The sequence below is a fragment of the Pungitius pungitius genome, chromosome 3, assembly GCF_949316345.1.
Source record: "Pungitius pungitius chromosome 3, fPunPun2.1, whole genome shotgun sequence".
NCBI lineage: Eukaryota > Metazoa > Chordata > Actinopteri > Perciformes > Gasterosteidae > Pungitius > Pungitius pungitius.
In genome coordinates this window covers 13,835,193-13,850,759 of record NC_084902.1, presented here as the reverse complement: position 1 = coordinate 13,850,759, position 15,567 = coordinate 13,835,193, and the positions used below count along the sequence as shown (strand labels likewise).

Genomic DNA, 15,567 nt, shown 5'->3' with positions numbered 1-15,567 from the left:
CATTTCTGTTACTTAAATTTGATCCGTAGAATAATCTGTGTTAATGATCAGTGGTCGAAAGAGCTAGGTAATTCATCCATGCAATTTCACTAACTATGAAGCCCTGTTTGTTTATGTGTTTTTTTTTCTAAATCCACAAACCTTCATGAACCGTGTGTATTTCATGACTACATGTTACGGCCTTACCTTGTGAGAAGGCGGTGTCGGTCTCCTGTCCGAAGCCCATGGAGCCGTCCGAGAGCCAAAGCGTCCGCTTAGAGAGTAAGATCATCTGTGTGTTCAGACTGAACTCAGCAGCCACGGGGTCGCTCACCTACAAACATATAGAAGACAAGCACATTGAGAGGGTCATGGGTTTGTTCTTGTCAGTATGAGTGGAAAGAGTTGACGTTTTATGAAAGTGTTATCTCAAAAGATGGGATAACAAAGTGAGGTCAGAAAATAAAGCCAATATGTTTGGCTCACAGGAAGTAATAATCTTTTACTAAGATTATTAGGTTAAGATTATATATCTTCCTGATATATTTGGGTGTCTAGAAGGGTGGACATTTAGTTCCTTTGACATTTAACTTGTATTGTATAGACTTGTTAGCAGGGACTTTTAATTGGGACAAACCTTATGATTCTTGTGATTACATATTTGTTAAAAGTATCCTTTTAACCAGGACTTACATAACTAGAAAACTAGAACTAATTGAGCTGAAGACTATGAAGAAGCATTTAAATGCAAGCCTGTATTTTTGCGGATCACATCTTGTTCAGGTCACCTGCTGAAAGCGGATGTCCATGTCGAAGGTAAGTGGCTCCCTGGGATTGCAGACTGGAGGAATGGTGTACTCCAGGCTGGGGGGGGATGTGCAGGGGACCAGCTTCACTGTGTACGTGCCAGAGTAGTCACGCACCTGAGAAGGGAAGTCATGTTTACAGTTAGAATGAATCGTGAAAACAATTCACTTGGACAACTAATTGTTTACTTACAGCAAAATCAGACACAAATGTCCACTGCTGGATTGGCTGGTTGTAGGTTGGCTCGTTCCTCACAAGACTAAGGTTAAAGGTCAAACCGGGGTGGTCGGGACACATGACCATGGAGGTCATTGGTGAAGCTGAAATACATACATTTAAATCAGCATGTTCAGTCAGGATGCTTTGAAAATACAAATACTGTTACCCAAACCAAAGTAAAACAGGGGATAAAACAGACTAAAAGGATCAGATGGAACACATTTCTGATTTGAAATGGTATATACAATCACCGGCCACTTTATTAGGTACACCAGTCCAACTGCTCGTTAACACTTAATTTCTAAGCAGCCAATCACATGGCGCAACTCAGTGCATTTAGGCATGTAGACATTGTCAAGACAATCTCCTGCAGTTCAAACCGAGCATCAGTATGGGGAAGAAAGGTGATTTGAGTGACTTTGAACGTGGCATGATTGTTGGTGCCAGAAGGGCTGGTCTGAGTATTTCAGAAACTGCTAATCTACTGGGATTTTCACGCACAACCATCTCTAGGGTTTACAGAGAATGGTCCGAAAAAGAAAAAACATCCAGTGAGCGGCAGTTCTGTGGGCGGAAATGCCTTGTTGATGCCAGAGGTCAGAGGAGAATGGCCAGACTGGTTCGAGCTGATAGAAGGGCAACAGTGACTCAAATAACCACCCGTTACAACCAAGGTGGGCATAAGAGCATCTCTGAACGCACAGTACGTCGAACTTTGAGGCAGATGGGCTACAGCAGCAGAAGACCACACCGGGTGCCACTCCTTTCAGCTAAGAACAGGAAACTGAGGCTACAATTTGCACAAGCTCATCGAAATTGGACAATAGAAGATTGGAAAAACGTTGCCTGGTCTGATGAGTCTCGATTTCTGCTGCGACATTCGGATGGTAGGGTCAGAATTTGGCGTCTACAACATGAAAGCATGGATCCATCCTGCCTTGTATCAACGGTTCAGGCTGGTGGTGGTGGTGTCATGGTGTGGGGAATATTTTCTTGGCACTCTTTGGGCCCCTTGGTACCAATTGAGCATCGTTGCAACGCCACAGCCTACCTGAGTATTGTTGCTGACCATGTCCATCCCTTTATGACCACAATGTACCCAACTTCTGATGGCTACTTTCAGCAGGATAATGCGCCATGTCATAAAGCTGGAATCATCTCAGACTGGTTTCTTGAACATGACAATGAGTTCGCTGTACTCAAATGGCCTCCACAATCACCAGATCTCAATCCAATAGAGCATCTTTGGGATGTGGTGGAACGGGAGATTCGCATCATGGATGTGCAGCCGACAAATCTGCGGCAACTGTGTGATGCCATCATGTCAATATGGACCAAACTCCCTGAGGAATGCTTCCAGCACCTTGTTGAATCTATGCCACGAAGAATTGAGGCAGTTCTGAAGGCAAAAGGGGGTCCAACCCGTTACTAGCATGGGGTACCTAATAAAGTGGCCGGTGAGTGTATATATGTCACAATGGGCATTTACATTGTATTCCGAATTTAAATACTAATCAACATCAACCTTTTTTTATTTTTGCTTGGGGACAATGTTTATCACATTATAAAAGCATCAGAATCGTTATGTGTTGAAACCTGTCTTTAACAACAAAAACAAGCTTTTGAAATGAACTAGTTTTGCTAAATGTTGATAGGCCAATCAGCAACATTGGTGATGTCATTGGGTACACAAATTAACTCCCTGTCACTTGGGGACCGAAATAATTCCAATCAAGGATAAAACAGAAAATGGGAACCTTCCAGGTTATTTAAATAATTTGACAACTGTGTCACCATACGTTCTTAATTAAACTATATAGGAGCATCATATGTCACATCCAATTTTTTACTGATAAAAACGACTGTATTATTTTCTATGAACTACTGTACCTGGATGTGCAAACACAAACAGGCCTCGGAATCGAGCTTCCGTGCGGAAGTTGACGACTAGTCGCCCCTGTCCGTTTATACGCATGCTGGTTGGGTACAGGGCTCCTGCAAAGACAATCACAGATCACAATTTCAAATAGGCCACTTATTTGCCCTCCCGCATTAAGGCAACAAGTAGTTCTCACATTTTATACTGCGTAGTACTGTTCAAGTCTTACCTTGTAGTTCATTTTCTGGTGGGCTGCCTATGCCGTCCCTCCACAAGATGGCAGTGTCGTAAACGAAAGTGAGCCTCAGCTCTGACTGTAAATCAAAGTGCTGCCATCCTCCCGCTCCCACAGGGGAATGGAAAACATAGGACACATGGAGCGGCACTCGCAGAGTCACATACGACTGGACCAAATTCAACACCTGCAGTGAAACCCGGCATGGTGTGTAAGAGCACATTATTTAGATCGTACCTTGCATGTTAATATATCCTTGTCTTACAAGTACAGGGAGGAAAGCATAAAAACCCCTTGAAAATAAAAGCGATGATCAACAATATGTTATCAACATGGCTGATTTGAACTGAATAGTTCTTTAGACAAACCACAGATTGATTAGACAGGTGAACTCACTGCATACTTTCCTGGGAAAATCATGGCTGTAATATTAACTTTTAGGAGGCATCAGTCACTTCACTTAAATGTTTTATATTTTTAAGATTGAATGTATCTGATCATGGTGAGTGGTCACGGACTCTTACAATTTCCGATGATTTCAATTTGTATTAAAAATATTTAAATTGCTTTCACCAATATCTATTGATATTTATAATCAACACAAACCACAGAATGCACTGCATTTACATTATTTAGGGGCATTTATTGACAACAAACTCTCTCCCTCCAAATTATTTTTATAACTAAAGAGCTGTGCTAAAATGATCAAATGATTCCAAGTGGTGAAAGTCCTCAGAAAGGAGTGCTCTCCGGTATCCTCACTTTCCTCTGTCCTGTGAGAGGTACTTGCCTGCACTGGCTCCGTGTTCATGTGGAAACGTGCCTTTGCCTCTGGGCTCTAAGAGCTCAAGCAGATGATTGGCAGAATGGCCTTGTGACACATCCTGCCGGGCCTAAATAGATTCCTATGGTCTTTTTAAGCCAAGCACTAAGCCCACGCTGTGACATGACACTGCCCCCGGCCTATGCTCAGACTGCCAACCCACTTAGAGGAGCTTTCGGGTTACAGGGCACCCACTAACAAAGGCAGGTTTCTCTTTCCATTGATCCTGCCTTGTATATCTTGAAACTGTACTGTTGGCGCCTCAGCCAATGCATCTACATACAACGGATTGCTCTGTTCAGTATCCATAGCAACAATATCTACATACAATGCTGTACACAAACTGCATGTATACCATTTTACCAAAACAGGGACAAGCACTGGGGTTTTATTGCAATGCATGTTTTCTTTAGCATTTTGATAAGATGTGCTTTCTCTACCTTTTTTATAGAACTAAGTTCTCACCATTCATTGCAAAGTGTGTGCTGTATGGACCTCATCTTATGGTAAGGTTTGTATTACTGACTGCAGTCTACATACTTGTTAAAACATGTGTACTGACGCGTTTTTTTTTTTTTTTCTCACATCATGTGGCTACTGGCAAGTTCCACTTGTAAAGAGAGGCTGTTATCACCTCGGTGATGTCTTTGTTTATTAAATAAACCCGAAGCAATGTCACATGAGAAACCCATTTTGGAGAACTATATCTGCCGTAATAATCCTGTGATGATGATAATAATAATAATAATACACTGTTACAGCCTCTCTTTATCAACACTCTACCTTAATTAAGTCAACTAACTGTATGTTTCGGAGGTGAATCCAAATGTTGCGGGCCGCGAGGCATGTATGCCAGGAGAACACAAGGGGCTTTAATATTTCCTATTTCCCGCTTTGCATAAAATCTGTTGCTACAAAGGGCACATTGCACACATAACGATGCAGATAAACTCACATTTCTACAAGGCTGGCTGGCTGTTGACTTTGAAAGATAAATAACCGGTCTTACCATGAGTTGAAGGGAGCAGAGTGCCGGGTTAGTCATTACAATAAAGGTTAACGCGGGTCTCCAGACAATAATGGAGGATTTCTACAGGCTAGTATTTGCTTTCGGCTCTTTAAGGGAAAACTAAGCGGGCAAGTAGAGTTTTAATATGCCAGTAAATGATTACTTTGAACGGAAAATCCAGAAGGATTTTTTAAAATGACAAAGGACAGAACAGACCAGTAATTGCTATGACCACATTCCTATCCTCAAGGGGGTCTGCTGCTTTACTGAAGCAACTCCTCGCTCCTCCTGTCTAGGGATGACAAAAGGGGTCAGAGGTGAGCCAAAGCTCAAAGGTGGGGCTACTTTACCTGTCCGTCAGTCCCAATGGTGCCTCCGCAGTCACTGAGCAGCTCAGACATGTCATAGTAGCTGTTGAATTCCCACAAACAAGCTTCCAAGTTGAGGTTTCTGTAGAATCGTAATGTACTGGATCCCCTCAGGGAAGTGCTGTACTGGTAAGAGGAAGTCTCGCCGATCACTTCGGGATTTTTGGTGGCGTCCGTGAGGAAGCCGTAGCGTGTCTTGACCTCGGCGTGGTCCAACAGATTCGAGCAGCGGTGGTTGCCAACACGAGTTCCGTCTGGGCTCAGCGTGAGCTCAAAGTTCGACAGGGCTCGGGTGGACACTACGGGTAACATGCCTGTGAGAGGAGACACACATAGCTGTTGGAGAGCGGAGGACTCACATTGTATGAAAAACTAGAGTAGCTTGTAATTTAAAGACTGGTCGATTAGTAGGAACATACAAAAAACCGACAACCTGCATTGGATTGCTGAATGATTTTCTACACGACAATGTGCTGTTCCTACCATCTATGTGGGGCATGGTGACCGTTAGTTTGATAAGGTTGGGGTGGTCCACGTCTTCTGTCCCGGTGTACCGCAGCTTGGCGGAGAAGGGCTCGGCCCCAACCGTGCCTGCAACACGGGGCTGGCACATTCCTTAGATCAAGCCACACAAAATCAAAACATCAAACATGGATTTCCAATCAATCCTCCGCAGCAAATTATTTAATGTTTCGGTTTTCTGCCTGAGCTAAAAACGGCAAGCTCTGCAGTGGAGGAGCACAATGCGACAAGCGGCTGATAATCGGGGTTGTAAAATTTTCATGACAGAGGCCCGGCGTCTCGTGCTGGAGAATGAGCTGCACTCACCCTCGTCCATGCTGATGGACACAATGGGGCTACTGAGCTCCAGGCCCTCGTCCCCGTTAGAGTTCACGCCCCGTGCGGCACACTGAACCCTGGAACCAGCCTGAAAGTAGACTGAGTCCAAAGTAATGAGCTTGGAGGAGGTGAAGAAGGTGTCAAAGTCAACTTCTCGCATAGAGCTTGTGACGCCATCGGGGCTTGTGGGGGCGCTAACGAGCCAGCGATAATGAGTCAGGGTGTTGTTGATGTTCTCGCTCACGCAGATGGAGCCTGTCTTGTCATAGTCTGGGTACTTGGGGTTACAGGCCTGAAAGAGGGGAAAGAAGAGTTACTTGAATAAAAGGCATTCAAAAATCACTGCAGCTGCCAAAGTAGTTCTGTAAATTCCTGATGTGCCTTAAAGGCTGCTGATAAAGGCTTTTTTTTGTTGCTAACTAAATACTACCTCATTAAGAGTATTCACATGTTAATGTGCTGATAGTTTTGCTAAATGGCTCATTAACAGAATAAGTGACTGAAAAGTATTCATTGCAGTTGGGACATACAGTGACACAAATGACAGGATATCCAGCCACGGGGGGAATGTCCCTCGTTCGCTCGATGTCATCGTAATGCAACAGAGAAACCACTCTGGGCACTGAGGGGAAGGTCACATCTGCCATGCTGTTGGTCTCCTCGATGTAGATTATGGCTTTGCTCATCTGTTGATTTGACAAGCAAGGGTAATTAAGAGGATGTTAATTGGGAAGGTGGCAAAACACAGTAAATCCATGTTAATTTAGCTTGATTGTCACCGTTGTCTCTGCCACCATGTTCTCATCGGGCTTCAGGTGCACAGTGAACGCCTCCCTCATTTCTCTGATACGGTCATGTAAAACTTCCACCTCCACGTAGTGCTGTGTGTCACCTTGTTTGAACACAATTTCTGTGTACAAAGTAGAGAAAATATTTTAATAGCAAAATTCTAATAAATTCTCTCTCGGTGACAGACTGCTGCGGCGTTAATTACCCTCCGATATGGGATGGTAGTCCTCCCCGGAAGTCGCAGATCCGTCCTTGGTGTGAACCCGGACAACAGAGACCTTGGAGGTGTCTCCAACACGCAGCACTAGGATCTTCACCACAGACACCTGGCCACTTTCCTTCGGCTCACTCACACTAAATTTGGTCTCTCCAAATCGAATAATTGCCTCTGAGAAAGCATAGAATATAGTTTCAATTACGATAGTAAACTGTGACTGACATTACAGCATACCACATATTAAAGCACTTGTGTGCAATTTTATGAATTGATTTCCCCGGCTGTAACATCACAAAAGACACTTTGATCGATCCGGGCGAACAGCAACAAAAAGACCAAACAAATTGTTGCCTTTTTCTGAACTTAATTCATGCAATTTTGATGATTTAAACATAGCAAAATATTCTGCACATGGCGGCATGTATACAGAAATAATTCCAGGTAGCAACGTACAACAACAAAAATAAAGTGTCTTACTGTCTGCCTCGTCTTTTATCTTGATGAGTGTCTCATTCTGCTCTCCAATAGATGCTCCGAATGGAGATTCACTCTTTGGGCTTCCCAATACAAGTCGGAGCTCTTCTTCTTCCTCGTGTTCGGTGTCATCAACTAGTACCAGTACACAAGGCTTTTCAGTGTCTCCTGTAAAACAGGAAACGGTATTGAGTCACACTTTTTAACGTGAACTAACCCAAAGGAGGGATAGAGAGATGTCTTAGGGTTCACTACGCCACCTGGTAAGAAGGTGATGATGGAACCATCTGTGTTGGGCCTCTCATTGAAGTCCATCATGACCTGGGCCGTGCCCTGTCTGCTGTAACAGCGAACTGTGGACCTGTAGCTGATATCTCCACTGCGGTAAACCATAGCTGCGACCTGCCCTGAGTTCTCATTGACCACGTACGAGGCATCGCGAAACTGCACCTTTGGCACTAGAAAAAAAAAAACGTTTCCAAGTCGGTAAAGCATTATCAGAAATACAGTAAAAACATCATACATGTACATTGCTTCGTGCAACCATTTTAACTAGGTTTAATCACAACAAAGATTGTCACTCACAGTCGGAAATTGAGTCATTGATGAGGATGGTAGCTTTACTCGGCTCCCCGAGGATCCCATTCATAGGCATCCGGAGAATCAGTTCAAACTTCTCTGGACCCTCCAGCAATGGCTGGCCCAGGTCATCCAGGATGGTCACACGAAACGTCTGCATGGTGACCCCCGGTGCGAAGTCCAGATTCCGGCTGATCCCAACATAATCCAAACCAGCTGCTCAACAACACAATATAGTTTAGGAATCTTTCAAAGAATACAGCGCCTATAGTGAAGAGAACACAAATGAACTACAGCACTAGATCTTGCTATACCAGCAGTGATCCTGTTACTTCGTGATTCATTTGTGGATGTGAGGCAGCAAGCTAGATGAAAGGATAGGATCAGAGGAAAGACCCTCTGTGCTGACAAGATGACGCTTTCTATCTCAGAGTCGATAGGCATGAACAGTTGGAATTTGTTGCATGATTAAAGGAGAGCTGCACGAAACTGGATACGTCCCCGAGTGCAAACAGGTCCTTCATTTGCCATTCTTTGAAGAGTCTACGTTTTGAGAGCTCACCTTTTGCTATCTATCCGTATTTCTACGTTTACATATCAGATGCCCTGAAAGAGCCCAACAGAAAAAACTTCTCTTCCCCCCTCACCTAAAACAATGTTTACATTCCACAGGTAGTACACCCAACATATCCCGTTTTAACAACCCCATTGACTCTTAGGCTCAGGAAAACAAAGAGTGACAGGGCGATGACTTGAGCCCATTGTTTTCTGGGGTTTATATTTCTCTAAGCACTAACTAGCTAAATCTGTCAGAGAAAGGTGCCTCACAGAGACACATACCCTCAGCTGAGACAGGATCTGTCTTCCTGGAGCGCACTGTGACGGTGCCTCCTTTGGAGAGATCGGTCCCCGTCCTCCATACCTGCACCTCCACAAAGCCGTCGCTCTCATCCACGTGGTAGTTTGTGTTGCCAAAGTAGAAGATGGGAGCTGGGAAGAGCAACAGATGAAGGAGATAAGGAAAAGCATACATGACAGGATACCTGAAGGCCTGCTGTAATTGTTGAGTGGAACCTGTAATAGCTAGCGTAAAGTGCCTCTAATTACAGGAGAAATTGTGATAAACTTTTCATTGAAACAGCAGCAGGGAGTCAGCACTGTAATTGTTGCCCTTGGACAACACTTTCTAACTTCCTGGAATTATGTCTCTGGGGGATTTCACTCGAGTCCTGAAAAAGACAAAAAGCAACCTGAAGGCAGAATGTCCTGGTTCTGTTGTGGATTTGACTTTTATAGTGATGGGTCTGAGAGGCAGACAGGAGGCCTGACAGGAGGTCTGAGGGATGTAGAGCTCAATGTGCCAGCCCAGGCCTGCCTGACTGCAATTAGTGTTTCTATGAGCTGAGATTCCTCTGTAGCCAAACTCACCCACTATTATCCTATTGAACCCATTCGCAATCACTTTTCTCTCATGACGCGCTATTGGCAAAAATCCTTACCAAATGGCCTGGTTCATGTGGCTACTACAAAGATTTAAAGAGATGTATTTATAAACTTGAACAACATCGAAATAAAAAGCAAAAAATGCATCACTGTAAAAACATTGCGCTTTTAAAAGTGACGGTGACCAAATAATGAATAAATGAAGTGAACGACGAGAAACACGAGCAGAGTTGTGGTTTCCATGACAATGAGAGTCTGCACCTACAAAGTGATACTTAGTACTCATCACACAGTGTGAGAAAAAGGAGGGTGGGGATGTGGAACTGGGCGATAAGTTCTTTGATTAAAAACAAATCCATACCATTGTTGCATGATGATAATGAAGCCAAAATACAAGGGCAAAAATATTCCAACGGTGCTGCAAGACAATTACATATCGAATATTCATATTTTGCACTGTATAATTATTCTTCAAAGTGATCTGAGTCTCAGATGATATTGCATATTCTGCTTTGCCTGTAACAGATCTATTGTAACAAGATAAGGCACGTTCTAAAAGGGAAATAGTCTTTTTAGGGATTTGTGGTTCTCATGGGAGCTATCTCTGTGGTTGGAATAATATTTAATCTAAGGGCATCAGAAGAAAACTTGTGTGTGCATTAATCCATCCTAAAAGCACAGTAAGGACAATGAGTGCCGCATCAAGAGGCTCGCAGCTGCCAGAATTTCTCCCCACCGAGAAACTAAACAAAGATGGTTTTGGCTGCCTGCACCGGCTCCCCATCGGGGACGGGTAATCGGATCTACCAGGTTGGCAGCCAGCAACTTGGGCCCTGTTGTACTAGTCCAGTAATCAGATAAAGTTTGTGCAGCAGACAAACAGTGCGCTTCAAAGAGCCACGGCCCGTTAACAGAAAGGTAAACCACATGCTCCATCAGCCCAGACAGCAGCGCCGTTCTGTGGCACACAGCACATGAAAGGTCACCTGGATGGAAGTGGATGATCCAGAGCTAGACCAGCCTATTATGTGGAATGATATGAAGTTTATTAAATTTAGCGGTTTTAATACAGTTTTTACATTCATTTACCTAGTATTAAATGGCAACAAAACATGCTTACAGTTGCATACATGTGATCACAAAATAAAACCAGATGAGAGACACAGGCATCACTTACTGCTTGATTCCACTTGGCATGACATCCCCACAGCGCTAAGTGGCTTCTCTAATCAATCGAGTGCTCGTAAATGTTGCTCTGTCCACTGTGTTTGACAAATCTCTCTCCAACCGCATGAATGTACAAAAGAAGCTCACTATTAAAAGTGTTGATGACTAAGAAACATTCAAATATTTGAGTTTGATGGTCCACTGGCTGATGATTGGTGTCTCTCTGCGTAAGCACTTTGGACATCTGTTCATATCGAAATGAACAGAAATCCAGGTGAGAAATAATGACAGGGTGAGTTGATTTGTCCCCATCCAGGATATACTGCACACGCAAGGGACCTGCCCATCTTTAAAACAGCTCATAATCATACCTTTTAGAACCAGGGGGAAATTTACACGCAACTGACACGAGACTATAAATATACAAGTGAAGTCGTGCTGAACAAGCATTCTCATGTCTTACAGCCCCAACCACCGAAACATCTTCCCGGATGCCGAGTCAATATCAAACAGCAATTATCTCTGCAAGAAAAGACAGGTTTCACCAAACCCAAGTGTAGGTGCCAAGTGGAAACAGAAAGGTGCAGACGCTTGTGTGCAGATGGTCTGCCCCAAGAAAATAGCAGGTATTGTGAAGATAGCAGCTGTGGATACTGTAAAACGCCTGCACAGCTTATAAACTTTACTGTCTTACGTGCCAAGATGCCAGAAAGTGTACCTTTTAATTAAGAATCTAGTTAAGATAATTCATGTCCCTGTTGTAAAAGGCAATTAGCCCGACAAAAACACAATTTTTTAATATGTCTATTTGTACATAAGTAGCTTCTGTGTATGTCTGTGTAATGCTGGGAACAACACACAAAGGCATGGGAAGGGATATTAGGTGGTGTCTTTATATATCTCATAATAATGTGAAACAACAACACGCTTTTACACATAATCCCACTAATTATTAGTCGCTGTTATGTTTTGATGATTGATTGTGTCAATTTGTACCTCGCTCTTTAAATGCTTCTTTTGAAATTGCGTTCTGCTGTCATTGAGATACTGTTTACCAGCGTTGTCAGGCTGTTACTTGGAGTTTGGGGCTTATTTTTAAATTCATTCTTCCTCTCCATTGTTTTAATAGTCGATTTTTAAAGTGTTTTACATATTTGTCTGCTCCACTTTGGTAGTATCTAGCATTTTCTTGGCACCTTTTGGAAATCCATTCCTCCCACTCATTGTTCATGTTTAAAAATGAATTGTTGATTAATTTAATGACAACAAACCAGATGACGTATAGCAGCGGAAGTTTTCCAAGGTAATCTAACCTGTGAGAGACAATCTAAACAATTAGCCGAGGTCGATAGTGCGGCATGCAGACAATGATCCCTCACGACCTTTCCATCCTCGTAGGCTGACAGTGGTGTTTGTTGTAGGCCTGGACAGACTAGAAGCACAAAGTTCATGGATGTCTGTCAAAACTGGGAGGAAATATTGTGTCTTCACAATACCCGATACCCACAGGCCGGTAACAAATGAAGCTCCAGCGTAGGTTCAGACAGGAAGACAATACTTTTGTGTGCCAATTCCCATAGCTTATTTCTCAAACATCTACCAATCAATGCTCACACATGCTCGTACAATACTTCCTCGCGGTCATTGTTCGGGGCCGTCAATCAGGACGGCCGTTAATCCAATATGCAAAACAGGACAATTATATTGATTGCCTATCATCTTGCTGCAACTCGCTAGCCTGCCTTCTCTCTCCTCCTTCCGTAAATTCATGCTGCGATTGTGCCTCCCGTAGTCTCTGCCTAATCTTCATCAGATTCATCAGCTTCATCAACTCATCATTCTGGCAGCCTCATTAGCCAGCATGCCAATCAATTACAAATTCGCCCGTATTGTCTGCCCAAAAACTTGTGTCATCACATGTGATATGTTTATAATGAACTATTGTCTGTACTTGTCTCTCGTATTTGAACTAGTGTTTGGCTTTTTTTCTCAGTGTAGCAATTTTATTGTGTAATGTGACATTGCAACGTGCGACGATAGTAGATATTTTGCATCAATATGGAAAAGTAACTATTTTTTTAAATATATAATACATTTAAATATACTGATTACTTTAGTTGTAAAAGCAACAAGCAGTGATTGACAATCACCCATCTCTAATATTATAACTCCATTTCTAAAGATTCTAAAGACTTAAATCATATAGACATAAACATGGATTTAAAGTCAAAATGATTGTGAAAGAACTCTGGTTCTCGAATGTTATTTGATGCATACAGGAACATTTTGTAATGTACACAATTTGTTTTTGAATTCGATATTCGAAAGACCACCCAGCTAGGCTTTCTTGACTTACTGGTTACACTTTTTGTCTGATATAAATTGCCCACAAAGTTCCTTAAATTGCATAAATAACAATCCCTGAGCCATATAAGTCTGAGGGTTTTTATTTCAAACAAAGCTGCTTTAAAATACTCACCCACTGCAGGGGAAGGTCTGCTGATAAGTGAAATTAACGTTTTTGTTTGAAAGAAGAGATGCATTCTCCTCCGTGGCAAAGTTTCTACACAACTGGTTATTATTGCAGTGAACGTCAACCTATTGTAAAAGCTGCAAACATTCACTTTTTAGATTCCCATAAATTGTCAGATTAACTTTTAGCAGACAATAGGCACTCTACCTCCCACAGCACCTGTGTGGCCTCTTACATAAGTGGCTAACACTGTGTGTTTGCACGAAGCAGGGATCACACACATTGGCGCTTCTAATTTCATCATATTGTTACTCTGGTTTGCTGACTTGAAAAGAAGACATATTGCTGACATACATTTTGGCAGATATCAGTAGAGTGTGTTTCTAAGAACTATGAGCACATGGATCAGTGTAGGGGCTGAGAGCACACCCATGGAGCACCCGCATCAAGCAGACAGGGGGAGGGGGTTCTTTCCATGCAGGTACACCCAGTGCCCCGCTAATGCTGCAACAAGAATGACAAAGAAGGATGTGATGCCCCCATTTACCTCCTATCCAAATGTACGGCATGACATGACATGAGTTAACTTCCGTCCAGTACATTTGTAATTAAATATAATACCACGACAGGATATCTGAACTTAAGAGAGGGAATGAATGCACTGCTGCCATTCTAACCTCCAGACAAGAGATTAGTCTGGTTGTGCTCGATTCACAGATATTTACCATTAACTTCTGCATCAGTACCCAAGCCATTTCATTATCACCTCCTTCAGGCTTAACACCAGCGTATTTCTCCCTGCTCTTCACGTTGCATTTATTCAGTGGATGCAGGCAACCTAAACACCTCAAGCATCAACTCCAAATCATACTTTGGATGTGTTTGCACACATTCTGTCTGTGTGTGTCTGTGTGTGCGCACATGTGGGTTCAGGCAGTTCATCTGATGTCTTGTGTTGTATATTAAGGAGCCAAGCTGTCGGACAAGAGCTTCAGGCATTGCTTCTTTCAAAGCCACATTGAAAGTCTTGACAACAGGAAAAAAATTGACAATGACAACAAACCTACACAAAGCATGTTTCCACAAGGAGGCTTTATCTTGGCCTTGCCAATCATGGCAACCTTGTGTGTGTGTGTGTGTGTGTGTTGCGCTTTCTCATATGAATAAGTAGATTTTGATTGTCACTTAGACACCCTGACAAACACCAAGCCAAGGAAAACCTGATTACAGATGAACCAGAAATCACATGGGTGCAGACAGTTGGTTGTCAGTCTGAGTCAAGTTAATCCTAAAATGCACTGAGCGTTCTTTTTTCCTGTTTTTGAGTGATAATACACTGAGCCAGAGGAGCCCTAATGCAGGCGCATGCATGCCAACAAATCACAAACAGGCAGAGCGAGAACATTTCTTATACTTAATTGACTTTACAAAAATGAATTGTTTAAACACACTGGCTGATTCTCAATATGCAATCATGAATGTACTAATACTCACACTATGAAAAGCAGTAAAGCATGAATATAAACAGTATTTACTAGTAAAGGAAAACTGTGTCCCACTAAAGAAGTACTTTCTGATAGAGTTAACCGCATGCCTTTGTTCTGAGAACATCCCTTCTGCTCTTCTCCATCCAAAGCATTCGTAAAGTCTAATTTACTACTTTACAATAAGGACACGCTTCACTTGTCAGTCCCCTTGTTTCTCAAACATACTTGACCCTCATCCTAAACATAAATGCAAACAACAATATGTGACTGAGTCAGACATTCACAGTAAGACATTAATCAATAACGTCTCCAAACAGTGAGCTCTATGGCAGTTGTAAAGACATGTATGACTTGTCGGAATCAGAGTTATCCACATCAAGAGGGACGTTGTGGAAATGCAATGGTTGGAGAGATAAATCAAGGTCAAAGGGCCCTGTACCCACTCTCAGGTTGCACCGGATGGTGCTACTGTAAGAAAACATTCCAACCACGAAAGCTCTTCTTTCCTCAAGCAAGTCAAATCCACTTGAAGTGTGTCTGTGTGTCTGTGTGTCTGTGTGTGTCTGTGCGTGTGCGTTGAGTCCTGTGAGACAACAGGAGAAGAGGAGCCTCTTGCACCGTCTGAATACTGCTGCAACAGTAAAGCCGAAGACAAGGCCCACACGCTCATGGATGATTCACATCTTTAGCTCTGATAAAGCACTTTTGAGTTTGATTTTCATTAATTGATGCAAATATTTCAGCAGTTGTCCGCAGGAGCGCCGCCACGTCCGAGAGTC

General features: G+C 42.9%; 1 protein-coding gene across 1 annotated transcript in view; it reads right to left on the bottom strand.

Annotated features, from left to right (window-relative positions):
- frem2b (FRAS1 related extracellular matrix 2b) overlaps window positions 1-15,567 on the bottom strand; it is a 44,987-nt gene that overhangs the window by 3,236 nt on the left and 26,184 nt on the right. Inside the window, exons 7-21 of the mRNA XM_037469218.2 lie at window positions 9,059-9,208; window positions 8,225-8,434; window positions 7,900-8,097; window positions 7,643-7,807; window positions 7,154-7,336; window positions 6,939-7,069; window positions 6,690-6,845; window positions 6,148-6,451; window positions 5,803-5,934; window positions 5,302-5,633; window positions 3,114-3,306; window positions 2,896-3,000; window positions 979-1,106; window positions 768-902; window positions 187-313 (exon numbers count right to left, since the gene is read on the bottom strand). Coding sequence (XP_037325115.2) covers window positions 187-313; window positions 768-902; window positions 979-1,106; window positions 2,896-3,000; window positions 3,114-3,306; window positions 5,302-5,633; window positions 5,803-5,934; window positions 6,148-6,451; window positions 6,690-6,845; window positions 6,939-7,069; window positions 7,154-7,336; window positions 7,643-7,807; window positions 7,900-8,097; window positions 8,225-8,434; window positions 9,059-9,208 — 2,649 coding nt within the window. The remainder of the gene's footprint in view (window positions 1-186; window positions 314-767; window positions 903-978; window positions 1,107-2,895; window positions 3,001-3,113; window positions 3,307-5,301; window positions 5,634-5,802; window positions 5,935-6,147; window positions 6,452-6,689; window positions 6,846-6,938; window positions 7,070-7,153; window positions 7,337-7,642; window positions 7,808-7,899; window positions 8,098-8,224; window positions 8,435-9,058; window positions 9,209-15,567) is intronic.